Here is a 21,451-nt window from a genome sequence, read left to right on the forward strand (position 1 = left end):
CGAAGAGAAAACCCTCTTTGGCGAAAAGCTTGAGAAGGCTATTTCCCGGGTGACGGGAGGGAAGACGGGTCTTCTACAAAATAGAAGACTGAGGAGGTCAAGAATCTTCACGTCCAAATTGTTGTAATATTAATATATATGTGTAGGTATGTATTGCACAATATATTGTATTGCATTACCATATTGACCAGGAATTCAGTTGAACTGTCCAAGCCAGCTAAATTCTAACATATCAAAGGGACAGCTGAAGACCCTTTGATGTGTTAATCTTATGCAAGACTACCTAGGAAGTATTTGTTGATGGTAATTAGACTTGAGGGGGTATTCATTCAGGGAAACATTTGGTTGACCTGGAAGAACCCCTCCCTCCAGTGTGAGACCAGTATTTGAGACATTCAAGCTGGCATTCAGTCAGTCTTGTCACTGAGTCTAGGAAAAGATGAGACTTTGAATTACTCTGTTGGATTTGTATCATCTGTGGAATTTGGACTTTGTTCTGTATTGGAAATCACTCTCTGGAGAGCCTGGGGCATTGCTGCGGGACATAACTTATAGTCATCATGCTAATACCTAAATATCAATTATCTACTCCGGACTACACTATACATTTATATCACTACATTGGTGCCGTGACCCGGATCCGAACCGGGGTTGCTGCGGTCCCATCTATTGAGAAACAGAAGCTTTAGGCAGTTCAGGCAGGATAAGGATCCCAAAAGAAACTGTAGGAGAATGCAGGCAACCATCCTAAGATCAAATAAACGAGTACCACCTAACCCTCAGGACGTAAAAGTATTTTTGACTCTGGGCTGTGCCGAGAGTTTCAGGTCGGAGCCAGACTACAGCCAAGACCTGGCAACACTGATGTACGGATCCCTGAGTAGTCTCTACCATTCGCTTCGACCACTTTTGGACATTTTTTTTTTAATCCATTTTATTTTATCTTTTCTCATTTAATACATACATATGCCTTTCGGCATCCTTTGCAATTCAATTAAAATACATTATACAACATTTTTACATTCACGTGGTATTCCAATGTCCATCTATTTTTTAAACCAACCCCTCCCAAAGCCCACCCCCCCCCCGTCCTCTGCGCTCTACATGAAGAATCTATCCGTCACCAGTTTTGGTGGTGCGACACTCGTATCTCCCAACCAGGAATGCCAGATCTCCTCAAATTTAAAAGTTAACATACGCACTTTTGGACATTCACAAGCCATTCCCCTCGAGATCACTTTTCACTGACAAGAGTCCCAAGCTCCCCTCAGAAGGCAAAAGCTCTATGCCACTTCTTAAAGGGGTGGTTCCCCCTAAAACAAATTTCTAACAATACATTCGTAAGACCCGTTACACTGCGGGTAGGCTGGCTTTTTTTTTTTTTTTTTTTAGTACATACCTCGATCTCGGCGTTTCGTCCCTTGGCGGTGGGCGTTCCTAGTTGATTGACGTTCCTCCGACGGGCACATACGTGACGTCACGACTTTCCGAAAGAAGCCGAACATCGCTGCACAGGAGCCGTAAAGAGCCGACTCTATACGGCGCCTGCGCAATGACGTTCGGCTTCTGTCGGAAAGTCGTGACGCGCAGTATGCGCCCGTCGGAGGAACGTCAATCAACTAGGAACGCCCACCGCCAAGGGACGAAACGCCGAGATCGAGGTATGTACTAAAAAAAAAATAAAAAAGCCAGCCTACCCGCAGTGTAACGGGTCTTACGAATGTATTGTTAGAAATTTGTTTTAGGGGGAACCACCGCTTTAACATCCTTACAAACCCAGAGAGCAGTAGTCCCTGTTCCTCAGGCAGAAAGATTCTCAGATCTCTACTTTTACATACACCTGGACTCTTTCAAGATGGAATCCCTCCAAACAATTATACAGGCTGTTCAGCCGGGGGACTGGATGTTATCCATAGATCTCAAAGACGCATACCTGCATGTGCTTATCCTTCCAGCCTTTCAAAAATATCCCAGGATCGCAGTGGGGCAACTTCATCTCCAGTTCCGGAGTCTGCCCTTTGAGTTCTGCACCACCCCAAGGGTGTTCACAAAGATCCTAGTCTCGATACTTGCTCTCCTGAGGGAGCAGGGTCTCAGTTTTTTTCATTATTTAGACGGTATCCTCCTACTGGCAGAGAGTCCAGCCCAGCTATTATCACCAAAGGAACTATGGCAGCCTGCATACCAATGCTGCCATGGGCACACTAGCACATGAGGTATTTCCAACTGGGCTTCCTATCTTAATAGAGGAGACGGTCAATGTCCCAGACAATATATCTTATGAGCCATATGCAGAGAGGTCTTCTATGCTGGTCCAAGAAAGATATGCTGTCAGGACCACGCCAGCTAGGGTACACCTCCTGCACCATAGTTACAACAGATGCCAGTATGCAGGGCTGGGGTCAGACATCACATTGCAGTCAGACATTGGTACAAGCAAGATGGTCCTTCCCCACCATTGGGATTGTCTCAAATGTCCTTGAAATCTAGACGGCATTCCTAGCACTGACAGCCATGACCCTCCAGATCAAGGGCAAGTCAGTTCTCCTACGCATGGACAATCATGCGGCTGTGTCTTACATCCAACGCCAGGGGGGAACACACAGCTAAGCCTTATTAACAGAGATGGAGCTCATCATGTTGTGGGCAGAAAATAATTTGATGGACTTAAAGGCGGTTTATCTGCCAGGTCGCCTGAACCAGGAAGCCGATTGCCTGCCCCAAAAATGCCAGGATGCCAGTAAGTGGTCACTCCACCCCATGGTCTTCAACTGGATGGTGGATCATTTGGTGTTACCAGAAGACCTCTTTGCCTTGGCAGCCAATGCCAAACTTCCCAGGTTAATTTCACGCCTCCCTCACCACCAAACGGAGGCAGTGGATGCCCTTCTGAGCCCATGGAGTTGCACCTGGGCTTATGCCTTTCCTCCCTGTCCCCTTATCTCGAGGTTCCTGACGAGACTATTATCAGAACCGATTTCCGTGATAGCGGTTCTCCTCTACTGGCCAAGGCATCCATGCTTCCCCCTGGTGATACATCTCAGCACCCAATGCCCGATGAGAATACCGATAATGCCACGCCTGTTCTTTCAGGGAGACCTCTCACATCCCAACCCCCTCAGACTCAACCTTGAAGTCTGGATACTGAAAGGCAAAGTTTCGAATCACTGGGATGTTCATCCAAGGTAATATCAACCCTCATGAAGGCCAGGAAACTGTCAACATGTATTCCAGAGTCTGGGACAAGTTTAAAGCCTTTTATGTCAGACGGGGGGGGATCCGTCAGTTCTTTCCACCTCATTATTGCTGGACTTTCTCCAAACGGGCCTTGACCTAGGCTTAGGCCTCGGCACTCTTAAGGTTCAAGTGGCAGAGATCTCAGCGGACACAGACAAGAGGTGGAAGAAGGGCCATGTCAGGTCACCTGTGGCCTGATGACAGATGCATTCCGTTGGAGTCAGGAGTGCACCACAAGGTAGTGAACCCTATGGCAGACTGCTGCAGATGGAACACAGAGTGGATATGGAGGGCAGGTCCACTGGAGCACAAACAGGGATCCCACAGGAAGCTTGAGCCCAAGATTCCCCAGGGCGCGGAGTCTTAGATCCAGCTGGTATTCACCAGAGCCTCTAGTATTGAGGATGGCCTTAGCTGCAACTGAATCCAGGTCATGGCCCCCAGAGTCCCCTAGGTCATGTTCCGTAGGGAGAGAGGGGAAGCAGCCACTCAGGACACAAGAGATAGTGAAGGGTTAAGCCAAGGTCGGGGCGACAAGCAGACAAGGATAAACCAGGGACAGGCCAAGGGTCAGGGTCACAGGCAAACAGGAATAGTCGGGGACAAGCCAAGACCGATACACTGATAAACGTAGCACACGGCAAGCAGGAACACAATGCTTAACAAACAACATTGATCAGCAAGGCAGACCTGCAGTGCACTGGTTAATATAGAGTTCCTGATATGGCCTGGGGTGGAGCCATACAGGAAGGAGAGATGATAAAAGCAGCCAGGTGAGAGGGTCTGGCCTCTAAGGTGAACACATGGAGAGGAAGGTAAGCTGACAGACACACATTACTGCATATCCATGACAGTATCCCCCTCTTATGGCCCCTCCCCTCCCCACCTGGGCCCAGGCCTAAAGGGAAATCTCAGGTGAAACTTCCTCAACGGACAAGGCGCAAAGACCTCAGATGCAGAAATCCAAGACGCCTTCTCAGGACCAAACCATCTCCAATGCACAAGGTACTGAAGAATGCCTCTGCAGAGCCGAGAATCCAGAATTCGACCAACCTCGTACTTTAGATTATCCTCAGAGACCGGAACCAAGGTAGGGAGAGGATGAGAGGATTCATTGAGGACCAAAGGCCTTTTAGGAATAATCAAGGGCATGAGAGGATCAACAGGAATCTGAGGAGGGTCCCTCAGACCCTTAAAGATGAACTGGGCATCTAGCACAGGACCATTAGACTGGGCAGAGGTCAGTGGAACCCTGAGGTCAGATTGGTTAGAAGGTGACATGACACAGGAGTCAAGCTGGATAGCTGAAAGACCATCAGAATGTAGAGAGCATGAAAAAAAGGTTGAAAACCCCCACCTGGCTGAATCCAAAGGATGGATTGAGCCCCTTAGACAGGTTTGAATGGACGTAATAGTATTAGGATGAAGCGAGGTTGCAGAAGGTCCCGAACAAGAAAAAGTAGGAGGCTCACTGGGCATGGGCTGGACTGGCATAACTGATGCAGAGGCCGAGTGAATAGCATAGTCAGGTGTAGCGACTACTTTAATCGCATCACAAGGCGTAGCGACTGCAGAACTTGCAGACAAGTTAGCCTGGCTGTGTGTCCAAGGGTGTTTAGAGACAGACAAAGGTAAATGGTTATGCAAACTGGAGTGAATGATCGGCTCAGGTTCACAGAGGGACTCCTCATCCAGAGTCCCACATGAGCTAGAGAGTGCATCAGCCTGACTATTGCAGGGCACATCCCGGAAATCACTACATGCAGTAGGAAGCACAAAAGATACTGGGATGGCGGCTACAGGAAGTTTCTCTTTTGGGGCAACCTTGGGTAGGCAGGACGAGGAACAGGAGGGACCCCAAGCCAGGATCTGTCCAGCAGTCCAGTCAACATGTGGAGAATGGAGACTTAACCAAGGAAGACCCAAAACGATAGGAGCTGAGGCCTTAGGAAGGATAAGGAAGGATATCCACTCCTGGTGGAGTGTCCATACCGTCATCTTAACAGGGAGGGTCTGGAAGCGGATAGGACCCCCTGGGAGAATAGTGCCATCACTCGCCAAGACCACCAATGGTGTGGTGAGAGGCAAAAGAGATAGTGAAGGGTTAAGCTAAGGTTAGGGCGACAAGAAGACAAAGATAAACAAGGGACAGGCCAAGGGTCAGGGTCACAGGCAAACAGGAATAGTTGGGGACAAGCCAAGATCGGTACACATAGATAAACGTAGCACATGGCAAGCAGGAACACAATGCTTAACAAACAATATTGATCAGCAAGGCAGACCTGCAGAGCACTGGTTAATATAGAGTTCCTGATATGGCCTGGGGTAGAGCCATACAGGGAGGAGAGATGATAAAAGCAGCCAGGGTCTGGCCTCTAAGGTGAACACACGGAGAGGAAGGTAAGCTGACAGACACACATTACTGCATATCCATGACAGACCATCTCATAGTTCAATTCTTCAGAGCAGTGAAAAAAATATGTCTACCAACCAGGCAGCCTTTTCCCAAGTGGGACCTTCCTCTTATTCTGGAAGTCTTGTCGGAACAACCTTTTGCCCCATCTGAAACAGCTTCATTATGGAACTTGACCCTAAAAACTGCCTTTCTGATAGCAATAACATCAGGCCAAAGAGTCTCAGAGCTACAAGCCTTAGGGGCAGAAGAAGACCACATCGTATTTTACCCAGACAGGGTGGAATTATGCATAATACGTGGTTTTGTTCCTAAGGTATCAACCCCTGCTTCTCTGGCTGAACCTTGGGCTTTACCAGTGTTTACCAGTGTGTCTTTACCAGTGTTTCTGGGAACCAACTTCAAGCTCTCTACATGAGTTAGATTTTGCCTTTGTTCTCAGATGATATTTTAACCTCACATCTCCCTTTAGGAGATCTACAAACCTATTTGTACTACCAGGAGGCAAGAACAAGGGCAAGGAAGCATCAGCCAGAACAATCGTATCATGGATAGTAAAACTGATCCAGAAGGCGTACAGGTCCAAGGGACAAGATCCTCCTTCCTTGGTTAGGGCTCACTCGACCAGAACAGTCGCATCTTCATGGGCCGCAAGGGCGAATGTCTCGTGGATACAATCTGCAAAGCTGCAACATGGTCCTCGCAGCACACATTCATGAGGCACTATAGAGTGAACCCAGGAGCTCTGACATCAGTCGATTTTGGCAAAAAGACAATTGAGTCAGCCTTCCATCTCAACAAAATCAATTTTATTTTCTAAGCATCACCCACCCATTTCAGCTAGTTATTTTATCACTAGTATGCTGCCATCGATGCACCAGGAAAACTGAAAATTGTTTCATACTTACCATAATTTTCCTTTCCTGGTGCATATCCATGGCAGCATACGCACCCTCCCTCGGTCTTCTATATTACGGAGAATGATGGGGGAGTCATTAACTCTTTCTTTTATAATATTCACTCTGTTCTGAGTGCGAAGCCAAATGTGGAGCCTATCATTAGTATGCTGCCAGGAAAGGAAAATTACGGTAAGAAACAATTTTCCGTTTTACACTCCCGCAACAATTTTCAAAGAACAGATTTCCCAGCTGCAGCTTAACTAGGCTGATTAGCATGGCAAAACAAAAAAAGGTGTGATTTGTCTAAGGCCGGGTTCGCACAAACATGGTACGACAAACCCTCCGACATTGGGAACTCATGTCGCATGACGTGTGAAAATCAATGTTTCCCTATGGGAGCCATCTTAACTGATTTGACTTTGAAAATGCTCCCTGCACTACTTTTGTCTGACTTTGATCCAACTTCAGCCCATTGAAGATCACTGAAGTTGCCGTCTTGAGTGATCTGACTTTGGCATGCAACTTGTGCTCTGATCTTGAGGGGGAACTCCACGCCAAATTTTAAAAAAACGGCACGAGTTACCCTTCCAAGAGCATACCAGGCCCTTTGGTCTGGTATGGATTTTAAGGGGAACCCCTATGCCAAAAAAACGGTATGGGGATTCCCCCAAAATCCATACCAGACCCTTATCCGAGCACCCAGCCCGGCAGATCAGAAAGGGATGGGGTCATTATGTGACATCATCCGGAGGCCCTGCCCCTCATGATGTCACCACCTGGGGCATGATCGCGGTGACATCATAAGGGGTGGGCCTCCGGTGACCCCACCCCATGCCAATATAAGTAGTGGCATATCGCGCACCCGGCATTAGAGTGGGAGAGAGCATTGAGTCAACATCCGAAGAAGAACAGAGGAAGAAGACTGGGCAAAAGAGCGAGAAGACAGTGGAGGAGACCCGGCAGAAGACAGTTAGCAAAGGGTGAAGAACCGGAGAGAGAGCGGAGAAAAGCCAGAGAGGGGAGAAGAATCGGCAGAGGCAGAAGACATCAGCGGAGGAGGCAGAAGAACCGGAGAGGGGAGAAGTCGGAAGAGACGCCGCAGCTGTTTAATAAATTACTTGAAAAAACCTTTGTACTATGTTTTATTTTTGACACTTTTTTTTTAGGTGAATGGGTAGGGGTACAATGTTAAAGGGGGCTTCCAGACTCCGATAAGCCCCACACCCGCAAACCCCGACAACCAACGGCCAGGGCTGTCGGGAAGAGGCCCTTGTCCTCATTAACATGGGTACAATGTGCTTTGGGGTGGGGGGCGCAAGGCCCCCCTGCCCCAAAGCACCCACCCCCATGTTGAGGGCATGCGGCCTGGTGTGGTTCAGGAAGGGTGGTGCTCGCTCGTCCCCACCCCTTTCCTGACCTGCCAGGCTGCGCGCTCAGATAAGGGTCTAGTATGGATTTTGGGTAGACCCCCATGCCGTTTTTTGGCGTAAGTGGTACCCTTAAAATCCATACCAGACCAAAGGGCCAAACCCATGCCGTTTTTTAAAAATAAAAATATAGATAAAAATCATTGAAAAAAACAGCATGGGCCCCCTTCCCTCAAAATCCATACCAGGCCCATCAGGTCTGGAATAGAAATTAAGCAAAAAATACCAGACCTTTATCCGAGCACGCAACCTGGCAGACCGCAGGAAAAGGGGAGAGAGAGAGCGCCTCCCCTCCTGAACCGTACTAGGCCACATGCCCTCAACATGGGGGGGGGGGGTATTTTGGTGTCCCTCCAAAGCACCTTGTCCAAATGTTAATTGGGACAAGGGCTCCTTCCCCACATCCCTTGCCCAGTGGTTGTGGGGGGTCTGTGGGTGGGGGGTGCTTATTGGAATCTGGAACCCCCCTTTAACAAGGGGATCCCAAGACCCCACCCCCCATGTGAATGGGCTTTGGGTACATTGTACATTCACCAAGAAAAGTGTCAATAAAGTAGAAATAACAGTAGACAGTTTGTGATGTGCTCAGCGTCATATCCAGTGTTTGTATTTGGGAAATAGATGTATAAGTACTGCCAGCATTGCTTCAGAGGTTGAAGGGGTGGGGGGTCAGCCTGTCAGTACCATATGCCGCGCACTGCATCAAATTGGTCTGCATAGCTGTCATCCCAGAAGGAAGCCTCTTCTAAAGATGATGCACAAGAACGCCCACAAACTGTTTGCTGAAGACAAGTAGACTAAGGACATGGATTACTTGAACCATGTCCTGTGGTCTGATGAAACCAAGATAAACGCATTTGGTTCAGATGGTGTCAAGTGTTGTGGCGGCAACCGGGTGAAGAGTACAAAGACAAGTGTGTCTTACCTACTAGGGATGAGCTTAGTGTTCGAGTCGAACTCATGTTCGACTCTAACATCGTAGGTTCGACGAATTACGAACGTTATGGGCCGTTTGCGCCAAATTTCGAGTGACGTGTCACAGCCCATAATTCACTGCGGCATTCCAGTGCATTGCTGGCTGATGATTGGCCAAGCATGCACTATGACCTGCATGCTTTGGCCAATACCAGCGCGCCAAAAACGGTGAGCCATAATTGGCCAAAGCCAGGGTGGCTTTGGCCAATTATGTCTCAGGGGGTTTAGTACACGCCCCACACTATATTAGGCCGCCTCCGTGGCAATGTCCATGCCTTGCTGGACAGGGCGGTCAGTGGTAAGGTGCATATTACCGCTGACTCATGGTCCAGCAGGCATGTACAGAGACCTATCTTTCACGGCGCATTGGGTGACTCTGCTGGCAGCTGGGAAGGATGCAGGACAACGTACAGTAGTGTTGGAGGTTGTTCCACCACCACGCCTCCAAAATGCTATTACTGGTGATTGTGACACACCTCTCTCCTCCACCCCCTCCTCTTCTTCCTCTGTGGCCCCTTCCTGTGCTGATTTGTCCTCTGAACCAGCGGTGCTACATAGGCGTTCAAGGGGCTACGCAGGTACGCAGGCAAAGAGATGCCATGCGGTGCTTGAGCTGGTGTGCTTGGGGGACAGGAGACACACTGGGGCAGAGGTTCTGTCAGCTCTGCAGAGGTAGGCTCAGAGGTGGTTGACGCCACGCCAGCTTAAGCCAGGAATCGTGGCCCAATTTTTCTGCGTGTAATTAAAAAAAATGTAAGCAATACGTTGCAGCAGGGCTCATTCCTGCGCTCCCTGTGAGGGGTTGCAGTGTTGTGGCACCAGCACCAGTGCCTAAGGCCCAATTTTTCTGCCCCTGTTCAACAGGGGCATGTAATTACAATTTTTGATGCAATACTTTGCAGCAGGGCTCATTAGTGTGCTCCAACTAGAGTAACTGTGAGGGCTTACAGTGTTGTGGCACCAGCACCACCAGCACCACCACCAAAGGCCCAATTTGTCTGCCCCTGTTCAACAGGGACATGTACAGTAATTACAATTCTTGATCTAATATTTCACAGCAGGGCCCATTCCTGCGCCCACCAAAAGTAACTGTGAGGGCTTACAGTGTTGTGACCCCAGCACCACCAACAAAGGCCCAATTTTTCTGCCCCTGTTCAACAGGGGCATGTAATTACAATTCTTGATATAATAGTTCACAGCAGGGCGTTCCAGCGCCCACCAAGATTAACTGTGAGGGCTTACAGTGTTGTGGCAACACCAACACCTAGGGCCCAAATTTCTGCAGAGTATATACGGCAGGCCCCTACTTTCAAACATCCAACTTACAAACGACTCCTACTTGCAAACAGAAGGAGACAACAGGAAGTGAGAGGCAATCTACCCCTAGTAAGGGAAATTCTCTTCTGTAAGAGGTGTCTCCTGTCCACTGATGCTTTATCACCAATCCTTGTTTCACTAAAAAACCCACATTTTCAAAAATACATTTGTCATTGGGACAGAAAGTGAGGTGATATCTTCTGAACAGATGCGCACAGACAGCAAAACAAATGTTACAGGGGTGATAACCCTTCTCTATGTTTTTTAAAAAAGTACCAGTTCAAAATTACAAACAGATTCTACTTAACAACAAACCTACAGTCCCTGTCTTGTTTGCACCGCCTGTATACTGCTGTTTAAAGTATATAAGGCCAAAGGGGCTGGCAATGACCTGAAGTGAGGGGGGGGGGGGACAAATGCTATTTTTCTCAATGATTTACATCCATATTGCAGGGACCAGACATTACATTAAAGCCACAAGCAGTTTTAAATGACTTTTTTCCTATAGTAATGTCATTTTGTGCAGGGAAAGTTCTAAACACGTGCCACTTCACAGGCATACTATAGACACCCAGCAGGTACGATATTTAAAGGAATTTTTAATTTTTTTTCACTTTAAGCATCATTAAAATCACTGCTCCCAAAAAAACGTCAGCTTTTAAAACTTTTTTTTTTGCATTGATACATGTTCCCTGGGGCAAGACTCGGTTCCCCAAACCTGTTTTAGGACAATAACTTAAATATTAGCCTTTAAAATGAGCACTTTTGATTTCGAACGTTCGAGTCCCATAGACTTCAATGGTGTTCTAAAGTTCGCGCGAACGTTCGGTCCGTTCGAAGGTTCTGGTGCGAACCGAACAGGGGGGTGCTCGGCTCATCCCTATTGCCTACAGTCAAGCATGTTAGTGGAAGTGTCTTGGTCTGGGACTGGCTGAGTGCTGCCAGCACTGGGGAACTGGGTTCATTGAGGGAACCATGTATGCCAAAATGTACTGTGACATACTGAAGCAAAGCATGATCCCCTGCCTTCAGAGACTGGGCTGCAGGGCAGTATTCCAACATAACGACCCCAAACACAACTCCAAGATGACCACTGCTTTGCTAAAGAAGTTGAGGGTAAAGGTGATGGACTGGCCAAGCATGTGTAGCGCTACCCCCTCAGGAGCCGCTGGTTGTTGTTGGGATCGGCATATTAAGTTACCTCTTACCGTTGTCTAGGGGTGAAGTTGTTGAGTAGATTGAATGTCCAGACAATAAATGAAGGTTTTCTGAATGCTTTATTCTCGGCCCAACATCAACATGAGGTAGAGAGAAAAGGTTGATATAGCAATAGAGAACTTTGCAGTATCAGGCCTGGATATGAGAAAGAGCAATCCTGCTCTCAGTAGTAGTAGATACGGTTCGTCGCCACTCTAGCCAGAGTGGGTGAAGCGTCCCCGGACAGACTCCTGCCACGAGCCTGGCAGCCGAAGTGTCACTTTAGGTTGCTGGGAGTAACAGGCATCTGCCACAGACCTGGCTCTAGGGACCTCTGCCACAGGCCTAGTACTTGGATGAGCTAAATGGATTGAGCGAATCCTCCCAGTAGATTAGATTAGGGTCACCGGGTGACAGATGAAGTGTACCTGTCAATGTCCCGGTCACCAGATCCCCGATGGTTCGTTCAAGCCCCTCAGATAACCTGCCTCTGGGTTTTCCTTGAGCCGATCCCCCACAGCACAGCACATAGCTTGGGATCTCTTCAATAGAGCCAGGGACCCAGCAAGTCACTGGGGCCCCTTTCAGCAACATGGAGCTCTGCGTAGCATGTGACCCCGGCCTGGTAGGCCATATCGCCGGGGTCCGTTGGATGCGCACACCCTAAAGGTGGGTGCCGCACCTGGAACTAGGAACCCGCCAAGGACCAACAAAAATGGCGTCTGCCACAGATATATCCTCCCCCAGCATGCCCCGCAAGGGAAAACTCCTCTAATTGGCTGCTGGGGAAAAGCGGCTCTGCCAGAACCCCTCTAGCGCCAACTGTCGCCCAGGGGTGGGATCGGCACCCCTGGAGCACAGACTGACCTACAGGACAGTTCAGAAATGACAGCAGCCCAAATTTAACAAATTATGAATGGGAGCAAAATAACTCTCCCATTCCCCACTAACTTTAGCGTAGTGCCCATACTGAAAGTAAGGGGGCGCTACACATGTCTCCAGACCTAAACCCTATTAAACATCTGTGGGGCATCCTCAAATGGAAGGTGGAGGAGTGCAAAGTCTCTAACATCCACCATCTTTGTGATGTCATCATGGAGGAGTGGAAGAGGACTCCAGTGGCAACCTGTGAAGCTCTGGTGTACTCACTTTTGTTGCCAGTAGGTTAGACATTAATGGCTGTGTGTTGAGTTATTTTGAGGGGACAGCGTACAGTATTTACACACATTTACACAAGCTGTACACCAGTGGTTCTCAACCTTACTAGTGCCGTGACCCCTTGATAAAATTTCCCAAGTTGTGGGAACCCCTAACAGTAAAATAATTTTCGTAGCGTGGGTTGTTAGCACCCAGGGCAAAACAAGTAATTTGCGTCCCTAACCCACGGACATTTAGCGCTCCCTGAGTCCCTTCCACTCCTACAGTATTAAAACACCTTCTGGTACATTTTAGGATGTACCACTCTTTCTCTTTGTTCTCCTTTCTTTCCCTTTTATCTCTTGCTATCCTAATTTCTTGTTTTTTCCTCCCCCCATCCCTCTCGCCGTTTTTTTTGTTCTCTCTCTTATTCTTTCTCTCCTTTTTCTTTGTTCCACCCCCTCTTTTCCTATCCCTTGCATGTATTCTCTATTTTTATTCCTTCTCTTCAGTGGCGGCCCATCCATAGGGGCGCTCGGGCGCCGCCCCCCCTCCCCCCAAGCTGTAAAAAAAAAAATTGAAAACATTTTATTTTTTGAAAAAAAAAATGTCACTTTAAGAGTGATCAGGCCCCGGACATGTGGCGGTCTATGGGAAGCTTCCCAGCCTGCAATCAGCTGATCACTCTCCAGTGATTTGTCCTTGGCTCTTGTTGCTTTTTTTTCATTGGACCAGATGGCCAGTGGGCAGTGCTTTTTCAGCACTTCCCTGGAGTCGGGCTGGAGTGAACAGGACAACTTCAAGTCTCTGAGACTATTGCAACACTGTAATGTGAGGCAGGGAGCGATCGTAGGTGCGGCGGGTGGCCTGAGCGCAGAGGAACCAAAGCAGAAGGTTAGTGAGTGAGTGCGGGGATTGATTCGGATGTGAGCTCTCTCACTGTCACTCTCCTTCCCGGCAACATGCTTCCCATCATGTGCGGTGGGTGGGTGCAGTGCCTAGCCTGGCTGAGCGCAGGGGAACCAGAGCAGAAGTGACTGGGTGCACCATGCAGAGATCAGAGGTGAGCTCTCTCACTGTCACTCCTTCCCAGTTACACCGGCAACATGCTTACCTTCCCCCGAGTCCAGTCAGACAGTGATTCCTCTGCACGGCAGCTAAACTGCTTCACTCACACTTGTACTGTGTCCTGCCGTGAGCCTGGCTCCCCTCCCCCAACTTCTGTTCACTTCTCCTTCACAGTTGCTGCAGAGCCCGTGGGGTTTCTAAACTGCCTCTCCACCCTAAAACGACCCCCCCTGCCTCTCCACCCTAAAATGGCCCCCCTGCCTCTCCACCCTAAAACGACCCCCCTGCCTCTCCACCCTTAAACGGCCCCCTGCTTCTCCACCCTAAAACGGCCCCCCCTGCCTCTTCACCCTAAAACGGCCCCCCTTGCTTCTCCACCCTAAAACGGGCCCCCCTGCCTCTTCACCCTAAAACGGCCCCCCTTGCTTCTCCACCCTAAAACGGGCCCCCCTGCCTCTCCACCCTAAAACGGCCCCCCCTGCCTCTCCACCCTAAAACGGTCCCCCCTGCCTCTCCACCCTAAAACGGCCCCCCCCTGCCTCTCCATCCTAAAACGGCCCCCTCTGCCTCTCCATCCTAAAACGGCCCCCCTGCCTCTCCACCCTAAAACGGCCCCCCTGCCTCTCCACCCTAAAACGGCCCCCCTGCCTCTCCACCCTAAAATGGCCCCCCCTGCCTCTCCACCCTAAAACGGCCCCCCTGCCTCTCCACCCTAAAACGGCCCCCCTGCCTCTCCACCCTAAAACGGTCCCCCCTGCCTCTCCACCCTAAAACGGCCCCCCCTGCCTCTCCATCCTAAAACGGCCCCCCTGCCTCTCCACCCTAAAACGGCCCCCCCTGTCTCTCCACTCTAAACAAGAACCCCCCTCCCTGCCTCTCCACCCTAAAATGGCCCCCCTGCCTCTCCACCCTAAAACGGCCCCCCTGCCTCTCCACCCTAAAACGGCCCCCTGCCTCTCCACCCTAAAACGGCCCCCTGCCTCTCCACCCTAAAACGGACCCCCTGTCTCTCCACTCTAAACAAGAACCCCCCTCCCTGTCTTTCCACCCTAAACAATAACCCCCTCCCTGCCTCTCCACCCTAAAATGGCCCCCCTGCCTCTCCACCCTAAAACGGCCCCCCTGCCTCTCCACCCTAAAACGGCCCCCTGCCTCTCCACCCTAAAACGGCCCCCCTGTCTCTCCACTCTAAACAAGAACCCCCCTCCCTGTCTTTCCACCCTAAACAATAACCCCCTCCCTGCCTCTCCACGCAGGGAGGGAGGTTATTGTTGAGGGTGGAGCGGCAGGGAGGGGGGTTATTGTTTAGGGTGAAGAGCCTAAACAATAACCCCCCTCCTTGCCTCTCCACCCTAAACAAAAACAATGTGTATAGTGTTCTCTCTGTGTATAGTGTGCGCTCTGTGTATAGTGTTCTCTCTGTGTATAGTGTTCTCTCGGTGTATAGTGTTCTCTCGGTGTATAGTGTTCTCTCGGTGTATAGTGTTCTCTCGTGTATAGTGTTCTCTCGGTGTATAGTGTTCTCTCGGTGTATAGTGTTCTCTCGGTGTATAGTGTTCTCTCGGTGTATAGTGTTCTGTGTATAGTGTTCTCTTTGTGTATAGTGTTCTCTTTGTGTATAGTGTTCTCTATGTGTATAGTGTTCTCTATGTGTATAGTGTGCGCTCTGTGTATAGTGTTCTTTCTGTGTATAGTGTTCTCTCTGTGTATAGTGTTCGCTCTGTGTATAGTGTTCGCTCTGTGTATAGTGTTCGCTCTGTGTATAGTGTTCGCTCTGTGTATAGTGTGCGCTCTGTGTATAGTGTGCGCTCTGTGTATAGTGTGCGCTCTGTGTATAGTGTGCGCTCTGTGTATAGTGTGCGCTCTGTGTATAGTGTGCGCTCTGTGTATAGTGTGCTCTGTATAGTGTGCGCTCTGGGCCAGATCCACAAAAGGGATACGACGGCGTAACTGCTGTTACGCCGTCGTATCCCTGTTCCTAACTATGGAACTGATCCACAGAATCAGTTTTCCATAGTTAGGCAGAAGATCCGGCATGTGTAAGGGACTTACACTGCCGGATCTTAGGATGCAGTACCGCATCCGCCGCTGGGGGCATTTCGTGTCGAAATGCCGCCTCGGATATGCAAATTAGCACTTACGGAGATCCACTAAGCTTTTCAGCTTCGTTTTTTCTCCGTAAGTTTTAGTTTGCAAACGCAAAATTAGGGCTGCTTTTACAAAGTGTAAACTGTTTACACCTTGTAAAAACAGACCTTTCTGTCCAGCGACGCGATTTTTTTTTTTGCGCCGCAACTTTATTGACCCGTCGCAATCCACAAAGCTCGGCGTAACGTAATTTCGCGCTATGCACGTCGGGAAAATGACGTCACGAGCATGCGCAGTACGGCCGGCGCGGGAGCGCGCCTAATTTAAATGGGAATCGCCCCCATGAAAATAGGAACGCCTTGCGCCGGCGGAATTTAAGTTACACAGCCCAAAATTTCTAGGTAAGTGGATCGGGCACTTAGGTAGAAATTTTAAGGCAGTGCAACTTAAATGGAAAAAATTAAGTTACGCCGGATCTTTGTGGATTACCCCCTCTGTGTATAGTGTGCGCTCTGTGTATAGTGTGCTCTGTATAGTGTGCGCTTTGTGTATAATATATAGTGTTTTGTTATTTATTGGGCAGGTGCTGCAATTGATAGGGACAGGCCCTGGCTGCATTTGATAGGGAGAGAGGCTACATTTGATGTGACACGGGGCTGCATGTAAGGAGGGACTCCGCTGGGGACACTTGATAGCATCTGGTGGCTGACGACACGCTCGGGGCTCCCACTGATTCTGCATTATGGTGAGTTGAACTATTTCATTTAATATTACAATGTAATAATAGAAATAATGTGTTTCAATCATCCTGATACCATAACAACCATGGTGCCGGGATGATTGAAGTATCTTTATCTGCTGATTGCTAAACTTTCTAGAATGCACATTTCTATTGTTGTGTAGGATCTGGGCCTGCTCTCCCTTCATCCCTCGTTCATCTCAGATGCTAACCACACCACCTTAGAGCTATGCCCACTTTTCCGATGAAACCACGCCCATTTCCACCAAGTGGGAGGGGTCAAAAAGGAAGGGCGGGGTCTGGCACCCCCCCATCCAAAAACTTCACCAGCCGCCACTGCTTCTCTTACTCCTTGGTGGGGGGGGGATGAGTGGCAGTGCTAACAGGGGGTAGAATGAGTGGCAATGCTGGGGGGAGTTGGAATGAGTGGCAATGCTGGGGGGAGTTGGAATGAGTGGCAATGCTGGGGGGAGTTCTGATCTGCTGACTTACTGTAGGTGTTCTTGATCAAGGTCATCTGTTGATCTGAGAACTGTAGTGGGGACTTTTAATGGCAACTATAATCACAGATAATGTTACTCACTGTGTCTCCTGCTTTGTGGTGTCTTTTAGCAGTGACACCTATGCCAAAATCAGGAGATAGGGTCTCCCCCAGCCTTTCCCACTTCACATTCCTCACCAGTCAGCTGACCTCTAGTCTCTGCCCCCAGCCATGAACTGAATGGGCGGCTGCAGGCTTCAGGAAAAGTCCTGCTGGGTGGCTGCGAAAAGGCTGGGAGAGCAGCGCGGGCTTCAGAAACAGCTCAGGATTTGGTGACCCCTGGAAAATCATCATTCGACCCCCAGGTTGAGAACCACTGCTGTACATGCACTAATTTACATTGTAGCAAAGTGTAATTTCTTCAGTGCTGTCACATAAAAGATATAATAAAATATTTACAAAAATGTGATATAATGTTTGACACACAGCGCCATATCGCCATATCACATGGGGTGTACTGCACTTTTTTTCTTTGAATTAGTAAATGCTGCTGCTCATGGACACCTAAATCTTTACATGTTATAAAAAAAAAAAAAATCTTTAATTTTCATACATAGGAAAGATTTTCTCATATAATGCTGATTGTATTTGTAATACAATACCAACAAATATTTTAAATATTGTAGCCTTGAAAAGATAAAACCATCCTATATTATTTTGTCATTCTTAGAAAGTCATGAATTTCTAAAAATGAAATTTATTGTAAAGTTGCCAGGTTTGGGCTGTCATTCTATCCTAGCTGCACTAGCTACTGGAACAATGACCCGAAAAACAAATGCATGTAGGGAATACATACTTTCAGAATTCAGGAGCTACAGTATATGTTAGTGACTTTGTACATAATAAAGTCATAATACATAAAATCTAAATAAAAAAAATAATAATCTAGAAAACTCTAAATCGGCAATGACAGCTCAAAACAATCCTCAAAAGTTTAATTTAAGTAAAATTATATTGACTGCCAGCGATATAAGGGATATAAGAATAAAACTGCTTGAAGCTGCCTGGCTCAGTAACCCAGAAGCCGAATTACCTTGGTCTCCTAGGGTTATTAGTAAATGGCTGCAATCAGTGGCTGAAAAAAGTCAAATTAAATAACTCATAAAAACTCAGAACTTTGTGTCCCGTGCCTACAACCCGCTGCTCTCCCCCCTGCCTGTGGCCTCAGTGACAGCAGGTTGTGCAGGGAATCATATTGAGGGGAGCAGGATTAGTAAACATGTCTCTCATGTTTACGGATCTCTTCAGTTTCTTGAATGAACACCTGGAGGGATTGGTAAACATGAATTACATGTTTATGATCAATTCTTTTTGTGAGTGAACACAGAACTGCTCAGTGCTGAGCATTTATTTATACAGAGAAAAACACATGGAAAGTGGCAGAAGGGGAAATGTTACTAGAGTAACGCAATGTCCATCTTATCAGTCTTGAGAGCTCCAAGCTCTAATATATGGAAATGAGAAGGAAAGTCCACTGATTTATGGCCAGCCTTGTGAGTTTTATTCTGTATGCTTGGAATAAATGTTTTAATAGTCTACACTCAGAGGCGCTGTACTTTCTTTCTCTGAACATTTCTAGTAACTCGCTGCACTCGGAAAAAAATTATGCTTGCATCATTTTATCGCAATATACATACCTCAGCACAAAGGTGTGAAGCCAACTTCTAGGTTTTTACCATAAGTAACTTGAATACAGTTTTGCATACCTTCAATCTGCATATGAGTTTGTGTGCGCTAATAATGATTTTAGCACATTTTTATAGAAAATAATGTTTTGATAAACACGTGTACAACTATTGCACGATGTACAAAATCAGAAGCACCTGTGCTTTTTAGGAAACATAAGGTTTGGGGGTATTTTACAATTTTCAAAGCTATAAAAAATTATAGAAAAATGTATTATATGTTAAGGCTAGTGTTTGTTAATGAATACTGTTATTTTTAACATACATGAAAACGGCAATGATGTACTTACTTGTGCGATGCTGTCTCTCATGGTTGGAGATCTCCCTTTCCTAGTGGTGGTGGTGGCCATAGTTGTAGTTGTTTCCATGATGGTGGTAGACATGTCAGCCAAAAGTGTAGTGGCTGTTGTCTCAGTGGTCATGACTGATGGAACCTCACCAACAAGCATAAGATTGCCTTCCGTCCTGATATTGGGGTCACTCTCTGCAGCTAGGGAGAGCACCTTTAGACCATTGTAATACAAGCCTGAGATCTGACCCTGGAATGGCCGTCCTTGGTCCTTTCCACCAACTTTGATGGCTGCCTGGCTGTTGAATATGGTGAGCTGCCGACCTGGTAAAATAACAAGAATGATGTTATTTGTTTAGATTAGAGAACATAATAAATGAAGGGGCTTTCTAACTACAAAACTTTTACATGCAGCATATATGTTCCCCTCCACTCAGCTCAGTTTGTGCCTCATACTAGTAAAATATATGTTTCATACAAAAAACTGTTGTGGAAATTGACTATCATGGACCTAGAACATCTCTTGACAGCAGAATATCACTACCCTCTGGAATTATGAAATATAATTCTGAAATATAAATAGAATAAGAGGGGAGGTGTGACCGGGGAGGGGGAGGCATGACCGGAGAAGTTTCTGAGCGGACGTCCTGTGGAGAACTCCTGCTATCCTGACATGTTCCTGAGATGCCTGCTCTGGTTATTGTGTCGGTGACCGGAAATAGCCGAGGCCGCCGGTTGCTGTCTCAGCTGACTGGGGGCAGATTAGAGGACAGAAGATCGGAAAGTGTCGGGAGAGTACAGCGTGGCTCAGTGTGGAGTGTAGAGAGAGTGGTGAGGGCTGCCATCCTGTTTTATCCAGCCTCCCCCTCGGTCTCTTGATCCCAGAACAACCAGGCTTCTTCCTAACTCCTGGCTCTTGGCTCCTGAGGTGGCCAGCTCGTATCTATTATCCTGAGCCTGTCCGCCTGTTGGTTCATCAGTTGCTGGTAACCGTTTGTGGTCTCATAAGGACATATACATCAAAAGAAATTGGAAGAGACTGACCATACATCCTTTTGTGGATGGATGACTGAGCTTCAGTTCCAGACCCAGTGGTTCACACCAGTGGTCATCTTGCTACACCCTGAGGTATCAAATAATAAGAGTGATTCTGCGCAACGTATCTCACAACGCTGTGACACACAAAAATGAAACAATAAAAAAGTGTGAATAAATATTGAAATGAGTAGTCCATGCAATAAAGTGATATAAGAGAGCTTGTCACACTCACATAGTGCATCAAAAAATAAAAGTGCAATAAAAAGTCCAAACTGAAAACCAAATGAATGGTTAAATGAGTGGTGTGCAAAAAAGCAAATTAGAGTCCTCAAGTATATATTAAAAGGATGAGAGCTGCCAGATGATATGCTAAATAATGCTGAATCCAGTATTTAGATAATGACAAGCAGGTGATAGATCATATCCTTCACTAGGCTCACAAGCCTCTTACCTCCAGGCAGATATAAATGAGCATCCAATCTCTCACACGGTTGCAGTCCTCTATGGATAATTCCTGTCCGTCCACCCCTTGAGCTGGCACCACGTCTCTTTCACAGATCCATATAGTACTCCGCCCAAATGTAAATAAGAGAGAACAGAGAGGAGCCTCCGATAGTGAAGTACAGTAAACCAGGGTAAAATTTATTAAAGGAAAAGACCTGTGCTTACATCTAAAACTACAAACGTGCAGCAATTTTTTAAAAACGAGTGGCGTTCACAGCGCCGGCTTACGTCACTCCAGGTGTACGCCAATCCCTACGCGTTACGACACGGGGTCACGTGTCCTCATCTGGGGCATCTGATTGGCGGACATTCTATTGTTTATGTATCTGAAAAAACGGAAATAGTATCGCCGCCATTTTGTTGAAGTCCAAATGCTATGCATATTGTACCTATCTAGTAGGACGCACTGCATTGGAATGGCACATCTCCGCCTGAAGATATAATTAAAAACTATAAACATCTATATGGCGACTAGATGATAAAGAATGGCTAAGATTGAAGATTAAATAATGTATACCGCTACACAACAGGCAAAAATCACAAGTTAAAAATTATATATTAAAAATGTGTATATATCTCCGCAGCGTGAGGGGGGAAGGGAGAATAACCATCCCCATCACAGATGTATAAAGCATATAAAAATGGGGATAAAAACCTCCTTGAACACCTATACTGGGGGAGAAAAAATTATTATATGTATACAGGTCCACCAAAATATATAAATATATGGTAACAATCATAATGGGGACATAGCTATAGAATGTTTAAAATCAGACAAGTTCATATACTCGTCAAGCACTGAGCATAATATAAATGCAGTATATAAAAATACTACATAAGTATATATAAAAATTAATGTACTCTAAAAAATATATATATAATATATATATATATAAA

The 21,451-nt window shown here is 47.3% G+C and overlaps 1 protein-coding gene across 16 annotated transcripts in view; it reads right to left on the reverse strand.

The window, feature by feature from the left end:
• Nucleotides 1-21,451, reverse strand: part of NRXN2 (neurexin 2) — a 2,907,124-nt gene that overhangs the window by 159,440 nt on the left and 2,726,233 nt on the right. For all 16 annotated transcript variants that reach the window (XM_040327841.1, XM_040327834.1, XM_040327835.1 and 13 more), the window contains one exon: nt 19,014-19,336. In XM_040327841.1, the coding sequence (XP_040183775.1) occupies nt 19,014-19,336 (323 nt within the window). The remainder of the gene's footprint in view (nt 1-19,013; nt 19,337-21,451) is intronic.

This window comes from Rana temporaria, chromosome 11 (assembly GCF_905171775.1).
Source record: "Rana temporaria chromosome 11, aRanTem1.1, whole genome shotgun sequence".
In the NCBI taxonomy this organism is placed as follows: domain Eukaryota; kingdom Metazoa; phylum Chordata; class Amphibia; order Anura; family Ranidae; genus Rana; species Rana temporaria.